The sequence below is a fragment of the Erpetoichthys calabaricus genome, chromosome 4 (assembly GCF_900747795.2).
Source record: "Erpetoichthys calabaricus chromosome 4, fErpCal1.3, whole genome shotgun sequence".
NCBI classification, from domain to species: domain Eukaryota; kingdom Metazoa; phylum Chordata; class Cladistia; order Polypteriformes; family Polypteridae; genus Erpetoichthys; species Erpetoichthys calabaricus.
The window spans coordinates 162,509,416-162,531,405 of NC_041397.2; the positions used below are offsets into that span (position 1 = coordinate 162,509,416).

General features: G+C 40.7%; 2 protein-coding genes across 4 annotated transcripts in view; both read left to right on the top strand.

The window, feature by feature from the left end:
* The first annotated feature begins 2,814 nt into the window (after positions 1-2,814).
* Positions 2,815-5,991, top strand: LOC127527550 (uncharacterized protein K02A2.6-like). The gene has a single exon (XM_051926624.1). The coding sequence runs from the start codon at positions 2,815-2,817 to the stop codon at positions 5,989-5,991; it is 3,177 nt and encodes a 1,058-aa protein (XP_051782584.1).
* A 9,485-nt stretch (positions 5,992-15,476) lies between these two features.
* The window catches only part of rnaseh2b (ribonuclease H2, subunit B), a 151,011-nt gene continuing 144,497 nt past the window's right edge, over positions 15,477-21,990 (top strand). The window contains exon 1 of one of the 3 annotated variants that reach the window (XM_051925753.1): positions 15,477-15,697. In XM_051925753.1, the coding sequence (XP_051781713.1) occupies positions 15,634-15,697 (64 nt within the window). In that variant the 5' untranslated portion in view covers positions 15,477-15,633. The remainder of the gene's footprint in view (positions 15,698-21,990) is intronic. The other 2 variants (XM_051925752.1, XM_051925751.1) reach the window with 2 other exon arrangements.

Sequence of the window (21,990 nt, forward strand, 5' to 3'; positions counted from 1 at the left end):
CTCACCTCCCACCTACCTCTATGCCGGAAAAAATATTGCTCAGTCTCGAGGACTCGGACAGCATCTTTGTAATATATAAAACTATTTTACAGTCCCTCCCTTTCAAAAATCCAAGAGAACAGTGGGAAAAGGATCTCTTACTGAACATTTCAGAAAAGGAGTGGAAAGTAGCAATGCACAGAATTCACTTGAGCTCCATAAGCGCAAAGCATAGAATTGTTAAACTCACAATTATATATCGAGCGCATCTCTCTCGTTTAAAGCTGTCCAAAATGTTTCCAGGGCAAGATCCAACCTGCGAACGCTGCAATCAAGTTCTGGCCTCACTAGGATACATGTTTTGGGCCTGCACCAAATTAACATTATTTTGGACAAAAATCTTTAAATGCCTTTCAGACAGCCTTGGTGTCACAATCCCTCCAAATCCGCTGTGTTTGGGGTACTTCCAGATGGGCTTAAAGTGGAGAAGGACAAAGTGTAATTGCCTTTACTACACTACTGGCTCGTAGACTTATCTTGCTCAATTGGAAGAATTCTAACTCACCTATTCTAAGTCAGTGGGTAACTGATGTTATATACTATTTGAAACTGGAAAAAATCAAATTCGAACTTAGAGGATCTGTATAAAACTTTTTCAAAACCTGGCAGGATCTAATCAATAACATTTTAGAATAAGCATTTAAATTGAGGAAGAAGGTTGTCTCCCCTCTTTTACTCCATTAATGTTTATTCATTTATTAATTTATCTATTCACTTATCTTTACTAGCATAACGTTTTACACTGCTGGCCTAGCTCTCTTTCTCAGGGGTGGGGGTTGATTTGTTTAGAACCTTTTTTTATTACTTATTTTCTTTTGTAAAACTTGAGTTATGTTTATGAAATGTTATTTGATTTTAATGAAGTAAAAAAAAAACACATGATGGCGCTTGGCTGGCTACAGACAGACAGGTAAGTTTAATACTTCCCAAATATATTGAGGCTGAACTTGGCTGCAGCTTGGGGCTTCAGGGGCCCTATGCATGTTTGTAATGAGCATATATCAAGAACCGGCTCTGAAAATAGTAACTGTTCACAGTAAGTGCGAAAAGTCTTAAACCCAGCAACACTGCCCTTTCTGTGTATTTTCACTTATCTTAATACATAATTCGCTTGCCTCCTCACTCACGTCAGTCCGAAGCCAAATGCGCAGTCGCATTCTGCGCACGTCCGAAGCCGAATGCGCAGTTGCCTTCTGTGCAGCTGCCCGAAAAACCTTACAAGACCGACATCCAACCCCAACATTGTGGCAGGTGGCGGATTTACGACCACAAAAATTCAAAGAGAAAGGCGACTTCGATTAAAGCTCTAGAGGTCTGAAAGGCGATTTCGACTACAGCTCAAGGCCTAATTACGCATTCTGATTCAATTACACATTCATTCAATACACCTATATCAGGTTTGTGGTGCTTATACTTATTACTATTCCATATTCTACTGGAACATTCATCATTCGATATTATACTGTAGGCCTGGAAAATTCATCAACTAACAGTACAAGCCTGTACAGTAATGAGTAAAACGGACTACAATCATTACAAAACAACTTCTTCATTACTTATCATTTGTTCTTCATACACTGCTGACACAAACTCGTGCCCGTTTCATCCTACGTTGTCGAAATGGGCTCTTTGTCTAGTTAAATACTATTTTATGATCTTTCCCTCACCCTCCTTGTAACAATGTGATTATTTGACTCATGTTGTAGCACGGACTTTTTAGTAGGTGGCACTATTCAAAGGGGAGATAGTCTGTTCAGTAAACAGAGAGTTACGAAACATAATGGTAGTGGTCTGAGTTATTTATATACTCACCTTAGAGAATGGACAAGAGTGAAACATGGTGGCAGCGGCGAGATTTTTTTTCTTTTCTCCCTGACCGCGTACGAGTCTTGTTTTAGTGCTTAGCCGTGCAGCACGAAGTACGCCGGAAAAAAAAATAAAAAATAAGTTGCTGGTGAAGATACGAATCCTGACGCGCTGATATGAGCCTCGTCGGACAAGATGGATGGCACACTTGGACTAAAACCACCGCCGACATTGACGCTGGATTCAAGCAATCTGGCAAAGACATGGAAGCCGTGGAAAGAGGAATTTCAGCTGCATCTGGATCTGACCTTGGCAGAGGCGTCGGAAGGCACGAAAGTAAAACTTTTCTACTACCTGGTAAGAGAAACTGGTAGAGAGTTATGTGACACCTTACTGGGCTCATCAACGGAGAGCAGGACAGTGAAGTTATTAATAGAAGCTTTTGATCAACACTGCAACCCAAAATTGAATGAAACCGTTGAGAGATATCATTTCTTTATGAGAAATCAAGGAACTGATGAAGGATTCGACAAGTATGTGACTGAACTGAAAATGCTTGCTAGCACATGTAATTTTGGTGACATAAAAGATTCTCTAATACGGGACAGGATTGTGTGCGGCACGAATAGTCCAAATCTGAGAGAGAGATTGTTGAGAGAAGAAAATTAAACTCTGCAAAAATGTGTACAGGTTTGCAGGGCTACTGAGTTGTCCAGGGAGAACAGCAAAACCATTGAGGGAAAAGTGGTGGAGGAAATTCATGCTTTAAAGCAGGTACAGACACACAGACCAGGAAAGGATGACCAACGGAAAGCTGTCATTAGTTGTAAATTTTGTGGAAAGACGCATGAAAGAGACAAACGGAAATGTCCAGCTTATGGGAAAACATGTAGGAAATGTGGAAAAGACAATCATTTCACATCATTGTGCAAATCCAAATGAGAACAAAGAAAAGTTGTACACAATTTAATGGAAACTGAGAGTGAGCAATATGAGGATATATGGAGCATCACAACTGAAACTGTGAACAAAGTCACAAAGAGCCAGGATGGGCAGCCGTGTCAACTTTTCGCCGCTATGCAGCTCAGAAACAACTTAGTCAAATTCCAGTTGGATTGTGGTGCAACATGTAACATTATCCCCATAAACTTAGTAAATCCAGATGTTCAAATACAGAAGACAGACCAAGTACTTGTGATGTACAATAAAAGTACACTAAAACCAGTAGGCAAATGCCATCTGAAATTTAGAAATCCATGTAACAAAAAGCTGTACAGACTGGAATTTATGGTTATTGATGCACACTCTACAGTACCGTTACTAGGAAGCAGAGCAGTCCAGGGTATGAAGCTGGTTGAAGTACAATCTGAGAATATCCTGGTGGTGGATAATGTTATGACAAGGACGGATGGAGAGGACACAGTCGGACAATGGACAATGAAACAAATAACAGGAGAGTTCATAGACATTTTCACAGGAGATGGTTGTCTGCCTGGTCACTATAAGATAGAGATAGATCAGGGGGTGGAGCCAGTGAAACTGCCAAAGCGGAGAATACCAGTTGCAATGATGGGACCACTAAAGGAGGAGCTGGACAATCTCCATGAACGAGGTATAATCACACCAGTAGAACATAGCACTGACTGGATAAGCAGTCTGATTGTTGTGAAGAAACCCAGCAGCAAGTTAAGAATCTGCATAGATCCTAGACCGTTGAACAAGGCTTTAAAAAGGAGCCATTTCCCTCTGCCCACAATTGAGGACATTTTACCTGAGCTGTCAAAAGCAAAAGTATTTACAGTCTGCGATGTAAAGAACGGTTTCTGGCATGTCCAACTGGACAATCCATCGAGTTATCTCACCACGTTTGCAACACCTTATGGGAGATACAGGTGGTTGAGAATGCCTCTGGGAATAAGCCCAGCACCTGAGGTCTTCCAGAGAATGCTGAACCAGGCATTAGAAGGACTTCAAGGAGTACACATAATTGCAGATGATGTGTTGATAACAGGGGAAGGTGAAACACTGGAGATGGCGAGAAAGGACGATAACGAAAAACTGAGATTGTTCCTAGACAGATGCCGAGAGAGAAACATTAAGCTGAATGTCGACAAATTCAGACTCAGACAAAGTGAAGTGACATACATTGGACATTTGCTCACATCGGAAGGCCTAAAAGTAGACCCAGAGAAAGTATGGGCCATAAAAGAAATGCCAAGACCAACTGATGTGAAAGGTGTACAGAGAATTCTGAGCATGGTAAATTATCTGTCCAAGTTTTGCAGACACCTTTCTGATCACTGTGAAGTGCTCAGACAGCTGACACACAAGGACAGTTTGTGGGACTGGTCTGAGATTCATGAACAAGCCTTCAAGAACATAAAAGACCTCATAACCAAGGCACCGGTACTGCGCTACTACAGCCTCAAGGAACAGCTAGTTCTACAATGTGATGCCTCGGAAACAGGCCTTGGTGCAGCATTATTGCAGAGTGGGGAACCTGTTGCTTTTGGAAGCCATGCACTGTCACTGACTGAATGGGGTTACGCCCAAATAGAAAAAGAGTGCCTAGCCATAGTGTACGGCATGGAGAAATTTCATCAGTACACATATGGACGAAAAGTGATCATACAGTTTGATCATAAACCTCTTGAGAGTATTGTCAAGAAGCCACTGCTGCATGCACCCAAGAGACTTCAAAGGATGTTAAAGAGATTACAGAAATATGACTTCATCATTACATATGTTCCTGGAAAGGAGATGCTGTTGGCAGATGCACTAAGCCGAGCGTATCTGGAGGACACCGCACAGGAAGGATCAGTGGAAAAAGAGGTCGAAAGTGTGAACATGATTCAATACCTCCCAATATCTGAAGAGAGAATAAATGTAATCAGAAGTGAAACAGCAAAAGACGACACACTTCAGACACTAATAAAGACATTAAGAGAAGGATGGCCAACAAATAGAAGAGATATACCAAGTAAAATAGATCACTACTACTCAATCCAGGATGAACTGTCAATACAGGATGGTATTGTGTTCAAAGGGGAAAGAGTTGTGATACCAGATGCTCTCAGGAGTGACACGATACAACGAGTTCACTCAGCACACCTTGGTATTGAAGGATGTTTGAGGAGAGCAAGGGAATGCCTCTATTGGCCCGGAATGAATGCGCAGATAAAGGGATACATTGAGAAGTGTGATCTGTGTAGAACACTGGGAGTAAAACAACAGAAAGAATCACTCTACCCACATGAATTGCCTGAAAGACCATGGTCTAAAGTGGGCACAGATCTGTTTGTTTTCAATAACCGTGACTATCTGATCACTGTGGACTATTTCTCAAATTTCTGGGAGCTAGATTACTTTCAAGACACAAAGTCTTCCACTGTGATTAACAAGTTGAAAGCCCATTTTGCCAGGCAAGGTATACCTGATATTGTGTTTTCAGACAATGGGCCACAGTATACGTCAACCGAATTCCAACAGTTCAGTAGACGTTGGGAGTTCCAGCATAAAACATCGTCACCCACTCACCCGCAAAGTAATGGGAAGGCGGAGTCCGCTGTCAAAACAGCAAAACGTCTGATGCAGAGAGCCAAGATGGCAGGACAAGATCCATACCTTGCAATATTAGATCACCGAAACACTCCGTCACAGGGCCTAAATGCAAGCCCCGCTCAGAGACTGCTAAGCAGGAGGACACGCACACTACTCCCAACACACAACAATCTGTTGAAACCAAAAGTAATGGACACAACACACGGACTGAGACTTAATCAAAGGCGACAAGAAATGTACTATAACAGACACGCGAAAGACATGACCACAGTGACACCAGGTGATAAAGTAAGAGTACAGCCAACACAGTCACAAAAGGCCTGGCAGAAAGCAACAGTTATAGAACCGGTCAACAAACGGTCATACAAGATTGAACTGGACAGTGGTGGTGTTCTGAGGAGGAACAGAAGGTACCTAAAGCACACTGGCCATCAAGACCTGGTCATACAACAAGAACAGTGTGCTGAGAACAGCAGATCAAAGGATCACTGTGCTCAGCCAATTGGTGACACAAAACATACTGTTACTACCAGATCAGGTCGGATTAATGCCAGACCACAGTATTTGAAGGACTATGTTACTTAAGTTACATATGGACTGTTAATGTTTTAGTATGTTAAGACACTAAATGCGTTCATTTATGGAGATATAGCGTCAAGTGGCACTAGTAAAAAAAAAAAAAAAAAAAAAGGATGTAACAATGTGATTATTTGACTCATGTTGTAGCACGGACTTTTTAGTAGGTGGTAGTGATGGGCGGAGTGAAGCCTCATGAAGCATCAACACGTTTGAAGCAATTGTGTCGGAAATCGTATCGAAGCTTCGAAGCATTTGACACTCACCTCTCTAGGGACACCTCCTGGCCATTTGTATTAACAGCACATTTTAACAGTAAACTCTTAGAGCACTGTGGACGAATACCGAATCTCTATGAAGTTGTGATATACACCTTTGAAGTCAAAAATTATAATTGGCAATTGTAAATCGACATACGCTTAGCAAGTAATTATTCTGCAGTAATCGGATCAACGTTGACTAGTTACGTTAGGCGCCAGCACGGATTACCGTTGTTTAGAAGTAAATGTATGCGTAACGGTGGCTTGAACATTACGCCAGTCGGACAGCGCCAGGTCTCGTGTTCAATAACAAACCTGGTCAGCATCTGTCTGGGGATTGCACATTGCCGTTGCCTGATGCGTTTGATTGATAGTTCCGATTATGCGGCAATGCTCCTTGAAAACCTGGTTGGTGTTAGACTTCTAATCGGGAATTTAATCTGTATAATGTACATTCATATTCTAATTCCAATGTAAAACCAGCATATATCAGTATTTGAATTAAACTCTTCAACCAAACTAGACTACACCTCGTGGAAATGCGATTGGTCCATCACTAACTGTCACTAAATTTTGCAATAACTATACTGATACGAACTGGCGCTACACATCCACATCATCACGTGCATTGGAAATGAGACGCTGAGCTTTTAACGCACAAATGTTTCAAAACGACACCTTGAAGCTTGTTTAAAAGTGCACGTGAGATGATGAAGGGGAGGTAAAGCCAAATGTCACTGAGATATGTCGTGTGTTACTTTTATCAGCACTGTCAATTACTTCACCCCATGTTAGCCTTGTTAATGACGACACTGTAGACTCTTCATCGACTGATACAGACGCCGACATGAAGATCTACTAATGCACTGGAAACAAAGAGCAGGCAGCTATCCATATTTATAGTAATTTCAAAAAAAATCTGTCTTTGCCAGAAACATTTATTCTTGTTTACCGTAAGAGCAGCCCATACTAATCATTTATCTCGAAGCATGCGCAAATAAGCACTGATACACGTATATCACCTTAACGTTCAAAGTACAAGACCTGCAGTTTACATATTGTAACATAATATAGCTAATACAACTAATGAAACCCTCTACGTTAGCTAGATCTACCATTTCATCATACACATGAAACAAGACACATATTTTCATTAGATACATCTTTATCACACTGCTGCCTCACAATAAGGAGACCCGGGTTAATTTCCCGGCTCCTCCCTGCGTGGTGTTTGCATGTTTTCCTCGTGTTTGCGTGGGTTTCCTTCGGGTGCTCCGGTTTCTTCCCACAGTCCAAAGACATGCAGGTTAGGTGCATTGGAGATCCTAACATGTCCCTAGTGTGTGCTTGGTGTATGTGTGTGTCCTGCGGTAGGCTGGCATGCTGCCGGGGATTTGTTCCTGCCTTGCGCTCTGTGCTGGCTGGGATTGGCTCCAGCAGACCCCCGTGACCCTGTGTTTAGATATAGCAGGTTGGACAATGACTGACTGGCTGACAGACATATTGAACATTAATGCAGTAATTATAGCAGTAATAATGAACCTGAGGAAGAAAAGGAATATTTATGAGAAGGGACAGAAACAGTGATATCGTAGCAAACAGTATAAAAACAACATATAACACAGTAAATAGAACATATAGAATATCAAACAAGATATTACACTTCACCAGCAACCACCCGGTATCTCATAAACGGAGCTGTGTTAAAACTCTATTCAGAAGAGTCCACACCCACTGTAATACGAAGGAAACAAAAATGAATGAATAACTTCAAACGGATACTCAAAAACATTCATTAATCGGAGCTTACACAGAAGACGCCAAAAAACTCAGCAAACAATTGAACTGAATCAGAACCCCCACCCCACCTGGCACTCACTCCCTTATCACCACAATGTGTCAGAATGTACAGCGGGCATCCTGGCCAAGTCAGGTGTCAGAATAGTGCACAAACCCACGAACAATCTGCGCACGGTCCTCTTTAATGCTAAAAACAAGAAATCGATAGCAGAAACACGAAACGCAGTTTATAGTATTCCACGCAGTTCTTGCTCAGCAGTATACATAGGACAAACTTCAAAAAGAATCGCAACACGTATACAGGAACATCGCAACGCCATCAGTAGAAAGGACTCACTTTCATTGATCTACACGCATACTAAATCAACAGGACATACATTTAACTGGGACAAGTCAAATTTAAGGCCAGTACTAAAAGAGGCAGAGAGCTGGCCGAATCTTGGTTATCAAATGAGAACGCCATCAACAGACACTTGGACGTAAATCCAGCATATGTAAACTTAATAATAATTCATTACATTTATATAGCGCTTTTCTCAGTACTCAAAGCGCTATCCACACAGGGAGGAACCGGGAAGCGAACCCACAATCTTCCACAGTCTCCTTACTGCAAAGCAAAAGCACTACCATTGCGCCACCTGTATAGACACACAAGAAGAACACGTTCATAATAAATAAACTGTACACCCAATACCCCCCCCCCCCCCCCCCAAATCACACTGATTTAGCCACCCCCCCATCCACATAATGTTTTGCTATATATTACCTTTGATTCTTGCAAGTCTAAGCATTATCCTCTGATGAAGACCCCTGGCAGGGGTTGAAAGCTCAGGAATAAAAACTACTTTATGATACATTTTTTCTCCCTTTGTGGATCTCCAGCTGCAAATATATAAATATATATATACAGTAATCCCTCACCTATCGCGGGGGTTACGTTCCAGAGCCCCCCGCGATAGGTGAAAATCCGCGAAGTAGCGACCTATATTTATTTTATTATTTATACATATTTCTAAGGCTTTATTAAACCCTTCCCATACTCTTACAAACCTTTCTCACTCTCTTGTTAACCTTTCCCACGCTCTTATAAACACTTCCTATGCTCTTAAATACTTTCTACATTCTTAAACACCTCAGACCAACACTGCACGCAGCGATCAGACGTCATTGTGTCTGCAGTCGCTTTGTGAAGGGGGGGGGCAGCTGAACTCACGCTGAGCAGAAATGGACTTTGTGCTGCTTCTGCCAAAATGACTGCTTGTCGCTCTGCACGAGGAGTGTGTGTGTGCGTGTGTGTGTGTGTGTGTGTGTGTGTGAGAGCTGAACGCACCTTCGCTCAAACCCCCCTCCCCGGAGGAGCCGCACGCTCCTGCCACTTCGCATTGTCAAGGGGGTGGGGAGCAGAATCAACGCTAAGGAGAAGTGGACTTTGTGCTGGCTTTGTGCTGCTTGTCGCTCTGCGTGTCAATAATTTAAAAGCCTGTACATCACCAATTTTCCTGTCTCACTGTCTTGTCTTGCGTGAAGTTAAAATGTTTTATAATAGTGAGATGTTACTCATATCCTTAGCCCGACATTCACATATCATATGTGTTAACAAAGTGTGTTTTATAAGTTTACATGTGTTTAAAGCATGTGGGATGGGTATTTTAAGGCTTAAACTATAAAAATGTTTATTTATATGGTCTTTCTATATCGCGGATTTTCTCCTGTTGCTGATGGGTCTGGAACATAACTTCCGCGATAGGCGGGCAATCACTTGTATTTAAAAACCGCGAAGTCGTGAATCCGCGAAAAGTGAACCGCGAAGTAGCGGTACAATCATATATATGTTGATTTCTATATTCAGTGAATACACGCATAACACTGTTCACTATAGAAGTGAGGCAGTGCAACACAGAGACTGGAATATTTATGAGAACAGCCAGAGTATTATGGTGAAGGAAGTGTTTTGAACCATATTAGTACAGCTGTTCTTATGCATTCTAATAGTCAGCATTTTAATATGCAAAATTTGTCATTTTATATTTTGACACTAAGTAATGTACTGCACAATAATTTCAGTTGTGTTGATGATCCAGAAAGATTTGTTTCACCAATCACAACTCTGTTGAAATTTTGTAACCTGGTGGTGGAATATGCAGTGTAATGTAATTAATATAACTTCCTAACTCTCTCGGGTCAAAGCAGTAAGCTGACATGAGGAATGGAAATGTCCCGCCCCCACGCATTGCGGTTCGAAGCAATGAGCAGACATGCGTAGTACTGAGATTGCATCCTGATGGGGTGCCGAAGCCTCAGACATGCTGAGTACTGAGATCGTGATGGGACACCGAAGCCTCTGACATGCGCACTAGGTTAACTGAGGCTTCGAAGCCTGGAGCAGATTCGAAGCCTCAGACATGCGTAGTACTACTGAGATTGCGTCATGACGGGCTTCGAACGGGGATTTGAAGCCTCAGACATGCGTAGTACTACTGAGATTGCGTCATGACGGGCTTCAAACGGGGAGTTGAAGCCTCAGGCATGCGTAGTACTGAGCTCATGACGGAGCTCTGAAGCCTCAGACATGCGTAGTACTGAGCTCATGACGGAGCTCTGAAGCCTCAGACATGCGTAGTACAGAGATTGGATCATGATAGGGCTTCGAAGTCTCGAGCAGACATGGTTACTGAATCTTTGTGAAGCCTCAGCACACTCAAAGGCATTGACCTCTATATTTTGAGAGTCTATCTGACACTTAACTCTCTAGTTATATTTTGTAATTCGTATTGACATTACACACTTCACTTACTATAGTTAAACTACAATTCAGGTAGTTGCTGAGAAGTAATTATTGTTCTTGTGGTTTGCTGTGATTTCCTTTGTCTGATACATAGTGTCAAAGATATATTGTCATATATCAACTTTATATATATAAAAAGATTAGGTAAATCGTACAACCTTTTTATGGAACGCTTAATTTTGTTCAAAACCGTACGTCATATAGTATACATCCATAAATATAATTTTTTTGTCTTCATTAGGAGAATACAACAATGATACTCTCGTGTCAATTAAACCAATTTAACGTGCATATGTCAAACAACATATTTCCACATCCGCCGCAGTAAGAACAGTAGTAGTAGTTCAGTTCTGCGAAGCTTGTTGATTGTCCTGATTAGGTGGCTCAATGGTATCGCAACTGTCTCTCGGTAAAAACACTAGCGGTTCGCGTCGTCGATCCTCCACTTGTGAAAGGTTTTTTTCAATTCCTCCATTTAACAATATTTTCAGCTTGGACGGATAGCGAGCGAATCGAGCTGTCGAGGGAAGATCGGGCCGCCGTAGACGGGCAGGGGGCACACGTCCCTAATTATATTGTGTATGTAAAGAGTTTCACTGTAAAACGTAATAAGCTTCATATTTGTGTGTTTGGAGACCCTGGTGTCGTACTGAATTTGTATTGTAGAAAAACAAACTACTGTCCAGCATGTCTAAATGTGTCTTTTCGTTTCTGATCGCTATACGGCACTACCAACTTGAGACAATTCGCTATAAACGGTTTCAGCCAATCAGCGCCTTCTAAACATGCAGAATGACAGTGTGAACCTTTATTGTAGCGGCGCAGCATCTTCGTTTCAGTCAGTCATTGTCCTGTTAGACTATTTACTGTTAAGTGCTGCTTGAGGTAGCGTTTATAGTACAACAGGTGGCCTACGTAGTTCTTAAATTGGTATTGAAATGCACACACAAGTCTCCTAAATTATTTATTGAAATGCCTACATTTACAGTGTCCGTTTTAGGAAATCGTAGTTTTTACTTGTTCCCGTTATTAGGAATTACAATTTCTCAGTGTCATATTCGTTACTACTCGCGAGTCCCGCATCATTGAGATTCTGATTTATATTCGGTATAAGCAATTTTTTAAAAGGAGCGTTAATTGAACTGACTATAGCTGACTTGTCATCTTCTTAAAATGACTTTATTGATTTGATGTTGACAATCATAAGGTCAAAAACCAAGGAGGATATGAGTTTGCATGGACTATGCTGTTTCTTTTTTTTTGCGACATCGCGTCAGTAGAGAGTGCGTCAAATTAACAATGCATTCTGTCCTAAATGACAGCGCATACGCTTTTTTATATTTCCTAAAGGCCAATGTGTCTCAGTTTGCTCATTAATATATTTTGACAGTGTATTTTAGTGAGAATGATTATAAACATATTACCCATGTTCATTTCCCATGTAGATATGTAACGTTTGGTGAGAATAAATAAAAAGTAACAACACATATAATAGTTATGTTGCATTGTTTATGATTAACAAAATTCATAGTTTATCTGAAATGTTCTACTTATACAGTCGATTTATTCCACTTCTGAAGGTGTACATTGTCGGTATTCTCCATTGCAATTGCCCCAGAGTGTAAGGTGTGCCAGTGCAACTGAAGGGTGGCAGACGAGCTCACGTAATGGGTGACAAGGCACATCCTCACCCTGATGCCGAGGCTCTTGTCATGAATATTCCCATCTTGTGCTTTTTCTCGTTCCTGCCAGTTTACTATTATTATTGGACACGTATGCAGAGGGAATGTGTGTCTTATTTTATGTCTATGAAAGGAAGGACAGTAAAGCCTTGAATGACACTGAGTGTTGATACTTTGGGTGACACGACAGGTGAGGAGCAAGGAACGTTAAATGTGACAGTGACTGCGGGGGATTGTGGGACAGGAAGATGGTTTAAGAATACAGAAACGACAAAAGCTTAGTCTTTCAATAATTTTATTTACATCAATGATTTACTCCGTTGTGCTGCAGTTCGGAAGATTACTTATTTACCCCCCGGCGCAGCCTTTGATAAGATGCATTCAGAAGGAAAGGATGTTGCTGACAAAGTCAGGTGCTTTTTTGAAAGTTTGGCTCCAGATGTGCTTATCCAGCTGCTCCTTCTTGTCAGTACTTGAGTGATCTTTATGTTCACCTCTGGATGAATTCGCAAAGTTTCTTTACAACGTTTTTGTCTCATTAACGCAAAACTCCCGAAGCTTTCCTAAAATTGCAGAAGACAGTTGTGATTAGTTATGCAGCACACGCTTTTACTCACATTGTTTTTTGGAAATCACTAATACAAATCAGCTACAGATCTGGGAATCACTGAATAGTAAAAACGTTTAATGAGAGTGTCTTGCGCATATACTGGTGTAATGACCACGTCGGCTTTAGTGAAGCGTTTCTTAGCCTCTCTGATATGATCGACATGGCGTAGAGTAGATTCTGGATTGTTATAATACGTGCTACCTTACGCAAAATATGCTCATTAATTTGTTACAGATTCTAGGTGGACACGATTCCACACCAAGGAAAAAGGTGCCCCATGTAAATCGTTCATAATGTCTCCCAAATATATTTGTTAACTTTCAGACAAGTACTACTTAACTGTTTTATACAAAATCCTTATTTCAACATATGCGAGCCTAAATTAGGATTTGATCTCGGGTTAGCGAACCTTATCGCTGTAGCAAGAACAACTGCTTTTACGCTTTGAGCCAAAGCGCTTTAACAGACTAGTGAATGACCAAATCGACTGCTGACTGCGCAGATATCAATGACGTCATTACGCAAGCGTGACTCAAAATCACGTGACGGGCGCATTTGAAGCACGCCTCGAAGCGGCGCTTCGATCTCCAGTGCTTCGAAAGCTCGACACAGTGTCGAAACCTGAGTATCGAGCGGCCCATCACTAGTAGGTGGCACTGTTCAAAGGGGAGATAGTCTGTTCTGTAAACAGAGTTACGAAACATAATGGTAGTGGTCTGAGTTATTTATATACTCACTCTAGAGAATGGACAAGAGTGAAACACTCCTTCTCATTTGTTATTTATCCTCCTAATCCAGTTTCACCTAGTGGTAAGATCATGAATAATCAACCCAGTGTCAATTTACAAAGTGTTGTAAATTGTTGCAAAATATTAAAAAAAACAAAAATGTCATATCTGGCTTTTTGATTAAGCAAACGAATAACAGAAAACGCTCCAACTTTGAAATCGTTTTACTATGTCGCAGCCGAATCCGATTATTTTAAAAATAATTAATTGCGTATTTTGTTACAATTAAAATAATGACGAAAGCAAACTTAAAAACATAATGGTTTGTGTCATTTTAATATCGTTAATGGCATTTGGGTCCTTTTTCGTGATGATGACTTACTTATAAGCCAATTTAGAAGTCCTACATCCGTCTTCTTAAAGAGTTCTATGCTGAATTTGAGTCTGCATTACAGAGACAAGCACGCAGAAATCACGCGAACCCTGTTCCGTTACAGATTTAAAACAACATGATTTAGAAACTGATAAATTGATGGCCGGACATCAGAAAGCGAATGACGCCCCATTAAAACACGTAATGAAACGAGATTTTCTGTTCACTTCATCGTCTTAGTGCCTGGAGTCGCAAAAATGCAAACGCCAAAAAATTATCGTAGGATTTACAGATATTTGAAAATGTATTTCAACGCTGTGATCGTGCTTCATAAAACCCTATTTTTGCCAAGGAACACAGCACGTTTCCCAGTGTAAGCACGTTTTAATCATGTGGCCCTAGAGACTAAGCCCCGGAAGCCAATACAGCTAACGACTCCGCTAGAAAAATATCTATGCTTGACCCCAGAAGATCTTTGAAATATTTCTGACCTGTCCCTTAATCATACCGATTTCAGAGCCCACTGGTGCACATCTAAATTATTTTAAAACAAAAAACGGGCAAGATGCTGAAGAACCGCAGCCGATTATACACACAAAAGTTGATTTCGTAACGCTTAAAACACATAGTAAGGTGGTGAAGCGGTGAAAGATCACAAAAGGGGAGATTACGCAATTATGAAAATGCGTATTATAATATACAGTGTATAATACCGCTTATACATGTTAAGTTCATAGGTGCCACTAGATCTTGTTATTATAAATTAAAGGGCGTAATTTCTCACAAAGTGAAAATGTTTTGTTTAGGATGAATACAGATCTTGACCTTCGTTTTCAGTATGATTCCTCGCTGTGGATGTTGTGCGTTATCCATTGAATTTCAAGTTCCCATAAGCGGATACTACAACTTTGCATGCCTTAAAAATTCTTGGGTGCTGTTGAGCTGAAAAAGTCACCTCACAATAAAGTGTTTTCATTGCAGGACAAAGCGAAGTTAATAAACAAGCACACGAATAAAAAAGTCTCATACCACTTTAAGAGGTGGCTACATGCTGGAAGAACCCATCTTTAATGCAGACAGAGGGGTTTTTATTTATTAGTGTAGCCAATAAAGTAAAATACATTCTGATTCTGTCGTGTAAAATTATATTAATAATTAAAAAAAACTATCACTTGTTTTTTATTTTCGTATTTTATTTTCTAAGAAGGATTTTAAAAGTGTGAAGAAAATATGACATCACCGAATTGTAAACCCAATTTGCCGCCATTTTCTGAAATGCTGTTGCTGGCTGCGCGGAAAGGAAGCGGAAATTACATAGTCTATTCAGAAAGTTTTGTGGTGGTTTATCCCCTGCGTGGTTGTATTGGATTTTGAGTATTTTTAAATTTATTTATATATTCGGAGTCTCGTAATATGATAAAGACGAAGAAGCATGAAATGAATTCAGAACCGGATCAGTGGGTAATTGTTGCTCCGGGTAAGTGTTAAGTGCCTTTCGTTGGTGGGTTAGCGAAGAAGAAAATTTAGAGAAGTGATAGAAAGTTTACTAAAATCTTCAGTGTAACCTGTATCATATATTACAACTGTTCAGCTGCAAAAGATCGTATGAAGTAATTATGATTATCTCATTTGCGTGAAAGTTGCATCAGTTGGAATTGCACGTTATTGCGGATGGCATTATAAAAAAATAAAAAGCTTTATTTGTAATTGTGATCTCAAGGGTTACTGTTTCGATAACGGCTAAAGCTTTGAAGAAGTCAGTGTGTGCAATACAGGTATATCACTTTTGGCGCCCTGCCCGGGATTTGTTCCTGCCTTGCGCCCTGTGTTGGCTGGGATTGGCTCCAGCAGACCCCCGTGACAGGATATAGCGGGTTGGGTAATGACTGACTGATCTACGTTTTTCTCCAGGGCTACGGTAGAAGCCTAAAATTATAAACTTTATTCTAAATTGTTGATTTGCCAACGAAAGACTGCTGTGTTGCCTGTTTATAGTTTGAATGTATTAACAGTATGCAGAGTGTTCAATATTACTTCATTTATTTAAATTGACTTGAGTCAATGTTAGTGACTATCTAAATATTTTTATTTTAAAAGCGACACTTTTATGTTACGAAGTTACACTGCTTATTTGTCGTTTTCTGTTCAGCCTTGCCATTACTTCATTGTTGCATGCGATATCGCAGAAACAAACGAATAAATATATTGAAACAAGGTAACAAAAATGTAATGAAATATTTGATTATGTATATACCTTGTATTTATTATCACATTTCACAATACATTTTTTAATTTGCATATTTATGTAGGTATGTCCGAAATGTTCCTTTATATTTACAGTGTATTTAAAATGTAGAATGTAAAAAGTTTTAGAAAGGACTGAATTAGTATCCTATTTGCTGTTAATTTCTGTGTTCATCAAGGAGCAAAGTTTATTACAAAAGCCCTTTCAAATTTCTTCTTTTAGTAGTTTAAGACGTAGAATTTTTAGAAACTTTTGTGTATAACCATTAATATATAATTAACTGGACCACTTGGTAAAATTATTGTATAAATAAAAAATACATTCGTTTTACATAGCTGACCTGAATTATCTTTTAAAGTGCTTGGAATTGTGGTTGCGCTGTTTTAACTGATCCAGATAGTAATTATGTTTCTTCTACTAGTTTTTTTTAATAATTATAAAAATACTAATAAAAACTATATGGAAAAAATATCTAAAATTAGACAAATTAGTTCTATCTGGTTACTTGAAGCTATTTCTAAAAGACTTGTTAACATTTTTTTTTCTGCCTCTAGTCGGTATGTTTTTTTATGAGTTGTTTTGATCTTTTAGAATTTTATCTTAACTCTAAGATTTTGAAATACAGCCCCTTTTATAATAAAAAAGGCTTTGTTTTCATCAAAATATGATTGTTTTAGAACAGCTTATATCTGGAGTAACATTTGTGTTTGTATAGTTTCTAATAATTTATCTGAAAATAAAAATAGTTTTCCACACTTAAATGACTAAAGCACAATTTTTTCTTCACTTGATCCTTAAAATATTGGCATCTTGGATTAGTAAAGGAAGCAAAAACAATGATACTCTTTCTTCTTCTTTCAGCTGATCTTTTTGAATATCTTCCTGTCCTCTGCATCTTGCTCTGTTACACCCATCACCTGCATGTCCTCTGTCACCACATCGATAAACCTCTTGGGCCTTCCTGTTTTTCTCTTGCCTTGCAGCTCTATCTTTAGCATCCTTTTCCAAATATACAAAGCATCTTTTCTCTGCACATATCCAATGCAATGCAATTTCACCTCTTTGACTTTATCTCCAAACTGTCCAACCTGAGCTGATCCTTTAATGTAATCAGCAAACATCATAGTCCACGGGGACTCCTCTCTAATCTTGTCTGTCAACCTGTCCATAACCATTGCAAATGATAAAGGGCTCAGAGCCGATCCCTGATGTAATCCCACCTCCACGTTGAATGCATCTTTTACTCCTACCGCAGACCTCACCTCTGTCACACTTCCCTCCTACATATCCTGTACAACTCTTCATACTTCTCTGCCACTCCCGACTACTTCCTCACACAGTACCACAACTCCTCTCAAGGCACCCTATCATATACATTCTCTAGGTCCACAAACACGCAATGCAACTCCTTCTGGCCTTGTCTATTCTTCTCCATCAACGGAGCAAACATCACTTCTGTGGTACTCTTTCCTGGCATGAAACCATACTGCTGTTCATTAATCATCACCTCCTTTCTTAACCTAGCTTCCACTACTCTTTCCCATAACTTCATGCTGTGGCTCATCAATTTTATCCCACTGTAGTTACTACAGCTCTGCACATCCCACTTATTCTTAAAAATCGGTAACAGTACACTTCTTCTCCACTCCCCAGGCATAATCTTCCTTTCCAAGATTCCATTAAACAATCTGGTTAAAAACTCCACTACCATCGCTCCTAAACACCTCCATGCTTCCACAGATATGTCATCTGGACCAACAACCTTTCCATTCTTGATCCTCTTCATAGCTGTCCTTACTTCTTTGCTAATCTCTTGCACTTCCCGATTCACTTTCACCAAATCATCCAATCGTCTCTCTCTCTCTCTCTGTCTCTCTCTCTCATTCTCTTCATTCATCAGCCTCTCAAAGTACTCTTTTCATCCATTCAACACACCCGCCTCGCTTGTGAGTGTGTTTCCATCTTTATCCTTTTATCACCCTAGAATGCTTCACATCTTTCCCAGCTCGGTCCCTCTGTCTGACCAATTGGTACAGGTCCTTTTGTCCCTCCTTAGTGTCCAGCCTCTCATACAACTCATCATACTCCTTTTCTTTAGCTTTCGCCACCTTCTCTTCACCTTAAACTTTATCTCCTTGTGCTCTTGTCTACTTTCTGCGTCTCTCTGACTATCCCACTTATTCTTTGCCAACCTCTTCCTCTGGTATTCTCTCCTGTAGTTTACCTTTCCACCAGCAGGTTTCCCTTTCCTCTGTCCAGATGTCATGCCAAGCACCCTTCGTGCTGTCACCCTTACTGCTTCTGCTGTAGTTGCCCAGCTGTCTGGCAGCTCTTCACTGCCACCCAGTGTCTATCTTATCTTCTCCCTGAACTCAACCTTGCCATCTTCCTTTTTTTAACTTCCACCATTTGATCCTTGGCTTTTCCCTCACTCTCCTCCTTCTCCTCCTCCTCCTCTTGATCTCCAACATCATCCTATAGACTACCATCCTATGCTGCCTAACTACATTTGCCTCTCCACCACTTTGCAGTCTTCAAAGTTCCTACCCTCAATTCCACTTTCTTTACCTTCCTCCTCTCCTCCTGCCTCTGGACAAGTCTCCCACCTCTTCTTCTCCTTCTCAGGCCATTAGTAGCCCAATTTCTGCTAACACCCTGTTGGCTAACAGTACTGGTGGTAGCTGTTGTGAACCCGGGCCTCCACCAATGTATTCTTGTCCGCATATTGATCTGACAAAAGTTTTCACAGGATGCCCTTCCTGACGTAACCCTCTCTGTTTATCTGGGCTTGGGACCGGCATGAAGAAACACACTGGTTTGTGCATCCCATGTGGCTAGGTTAAGAACAATGATACTATTAAACTCAATTAAACATTTTTGATTTAATTAATGGTCTGCGCTGGTATCCTGAAGGTTACCGGTTCGAATCCCCGTCACTGCCAAAAGAGATCCTACTCTGCTGGGCCCTTGAGCAAGACCCTTAACCTGTAATTGCTCCAGGGGCGCTGTACAATGGCTGACCCTGCGCTCTGACCCCAAGGGGTATGCGAAAACTAACAAATTTCTAATACGAGAAATCGTATAAGATGAAATAAAGAACAAAAAAAAAAAAAAAAAATGTAATGACTTGTACACATTTTTTCTTTTGTTATTCTTTCCTTAAAGGTTACCTGTTGTTCAGGCCTATGATAAATTATGGAAATCATGCAAATGCTTTATAATATAACTAGCCAACCCGCGGCGTACCATACGCTGCATAATCAGGCCGCTTTTTTAATGATTTTTAAGCACAGGGAAAAAATTAACATTTGAAATATCCGGAGGAGAGGGGAAGGACGCCCATTACGCCCCATCCGTCATGCTAGTCTGCTGATTTCTCGTTCAGTAACCTGTGAGTAGTGATGGGCGGGGTGAAGCCTCGCGAAGCATCAACACGTTTGAAGCAATTGTGTCGGAAATCGTATCGAAGCTTCGAAGCATTTGACACTCGCCTCTCTCGTGACACCTCCTGGCCATTTTCATTAACGTTACAGAAACTTATGATACACTTCAATGACGTCTGTTAAAAGTCGTATTGCTTTTATTTTTTCGTAGCTACAGACTCACAACGAAGAGAAGGGTTCGTCAGCAGCTTGTAGTGTGTGATGTCTAAAAAAATATAAATATAACTAACGCCGACAGGCAGAATGCACTATACGATAGCAAGAGTTAAACAAAATAAGACGCCTCACCTCGTGCATTCCCGGCTCTTTCAATTAGTATTTACTTTTGCACTGTATCATTATAATCGCTCCTGTTATTAGTATTATAATTAACCCTGATCTTTTCTTGAGATCACATTTAATAGCCTTAAATGTTTTCTTTGCTCTGTCTTAATTAAAACGGAGTAGACAGAAAATAAAGGTTTATCCCTGTACTTTGCCATGATATAGGTAAGCACATTTGAGAAAGAAAATGTGAAATCCTTAAATCACAGATGTCGTTATTCGATCAAGTATTAAAATCTGCAGTGCTTCGAAAGCTCGACACAGTGTTGAGCGGCCCATCACTACCTGTGAGTCACGTAGAGTTTTCATTGTTGTTTGCGATTCTGGATGCTTTTCGCGTACTGAGTTGTTCCAGAGTCACAGTTGAGAAACAGTTTTTTAATGTCTTTTAAGCACGGGGGGAAAAAATGAACATGTGGCCCGGTGCATTCTTTAACTGCCATGTGGCGCTGTAGTAGTACGGATGCTTTGCAGTAAGGAGACAGTGGAAGATTGTGGGTTCGCTTCGCGGTTCCTCTCTGTGTAGATAGCAAATTATCCGCGACAAACAAACTGTTTTACACGCTGCAAACCAATCCGCGCCGCTTTTTCAATGTTTTTTAAGCAGAGGGAAAAAAATGAACATTTGCAAAATCCGTAACGCTGCTTTCAGTAAGTACAATGCACACGCGTTTAATTTGTCAGCCACTTTTTGCCAGCTGTCTTTTCTGGTTTGGGCCGCTTTTGCAGTGTTACCTCTTGTGTATATTATATCTTGAAATCCTTCGAGTTGCTAATTAACTAACTAACACCCACCCACTCAGCTTGTGTGAAAAAAATGCGCCCGTTCTTTCATCATTTTGTTGTAGCCTATCAAAGACTTGCTGATCATGTTTTGTAGACTCAATATATATTGGCTTTTCACTCAGCACGAGGGCACGCATTCATCTCGGATTATTACATTTTGCTAGACTAATCTGCTACACGGCTGCGTTTGAAAAACCGACTTATCCCGTATGAGTTTCACTGGCATTAATGATTAGGAATCTGGTTGGAACAAAACCCTGCAGCCACAGGGGTTCACCGGGACCGAGTTTGGCAAACACTGCTGAACAGAGACGAAACCGACTCAGGTGAGGAGTGGGGGCGGGCAAAGTAGTTGGAGCTATTGATTATTCAGTGTTGTTTGCCTGGGTGTCTGATCTGCTCAACAGGATTATAAATAAAAGGAAAACAATGTGAAGGCAATGTCACAGGTGATCCTGTGGTATAGCGGGTCCACAGCTCCCCTTCAAAAGCCCATTTTTAAATAAATAATCATCGCACTCACATTGTAGCGTGGAAGTGTGGCTGAAACGGTTTGAGGGTAGACTCGTGCTTCGGGCATTTCTCCCCTGTGCAGTGTGTGAGCGAGTGAGGAGAGAGAGAAAGCCAGTACGTTAGAGTGAGCGAGAGCAGGCTCGAAGGCAATGTGTTCCTGTGGTATAGCAGGTCCATAGCTCACGTTCAAAAGGCCATTTTTAATCAGGCGACTGACAGTAGTGGAGTCAGGCACAGAGAAGGTCCGCTGCAGAGAGAGCGTCTCGACTGTTGCAGGGCCTGAAGCAGGTGAGACGCTAATGAAAAAGAGGCACAGGGCTTATTGGTTTTTAAAGACTGCTTCCTTCATTGTGTTTTAACTTCAGTTTTAAAGGATTGCGCGGCTCTCTCTTGCGCTGCCTGTGTGTGCCTCTGTCTCTCTGTGGCGCTGCCTCTGTGTGTGTGCGTGGCTCTCTCTCT

Bases quoted from the DNA above. Each gene is read 5' to 3' on its own strand.
- LOC127527550 (XM_051926624.1), top strand. From the start codon at position 2,815: ATGGAAACTGAGAGTGAGCAATATGAGGATATATGGAGCATCACAACT.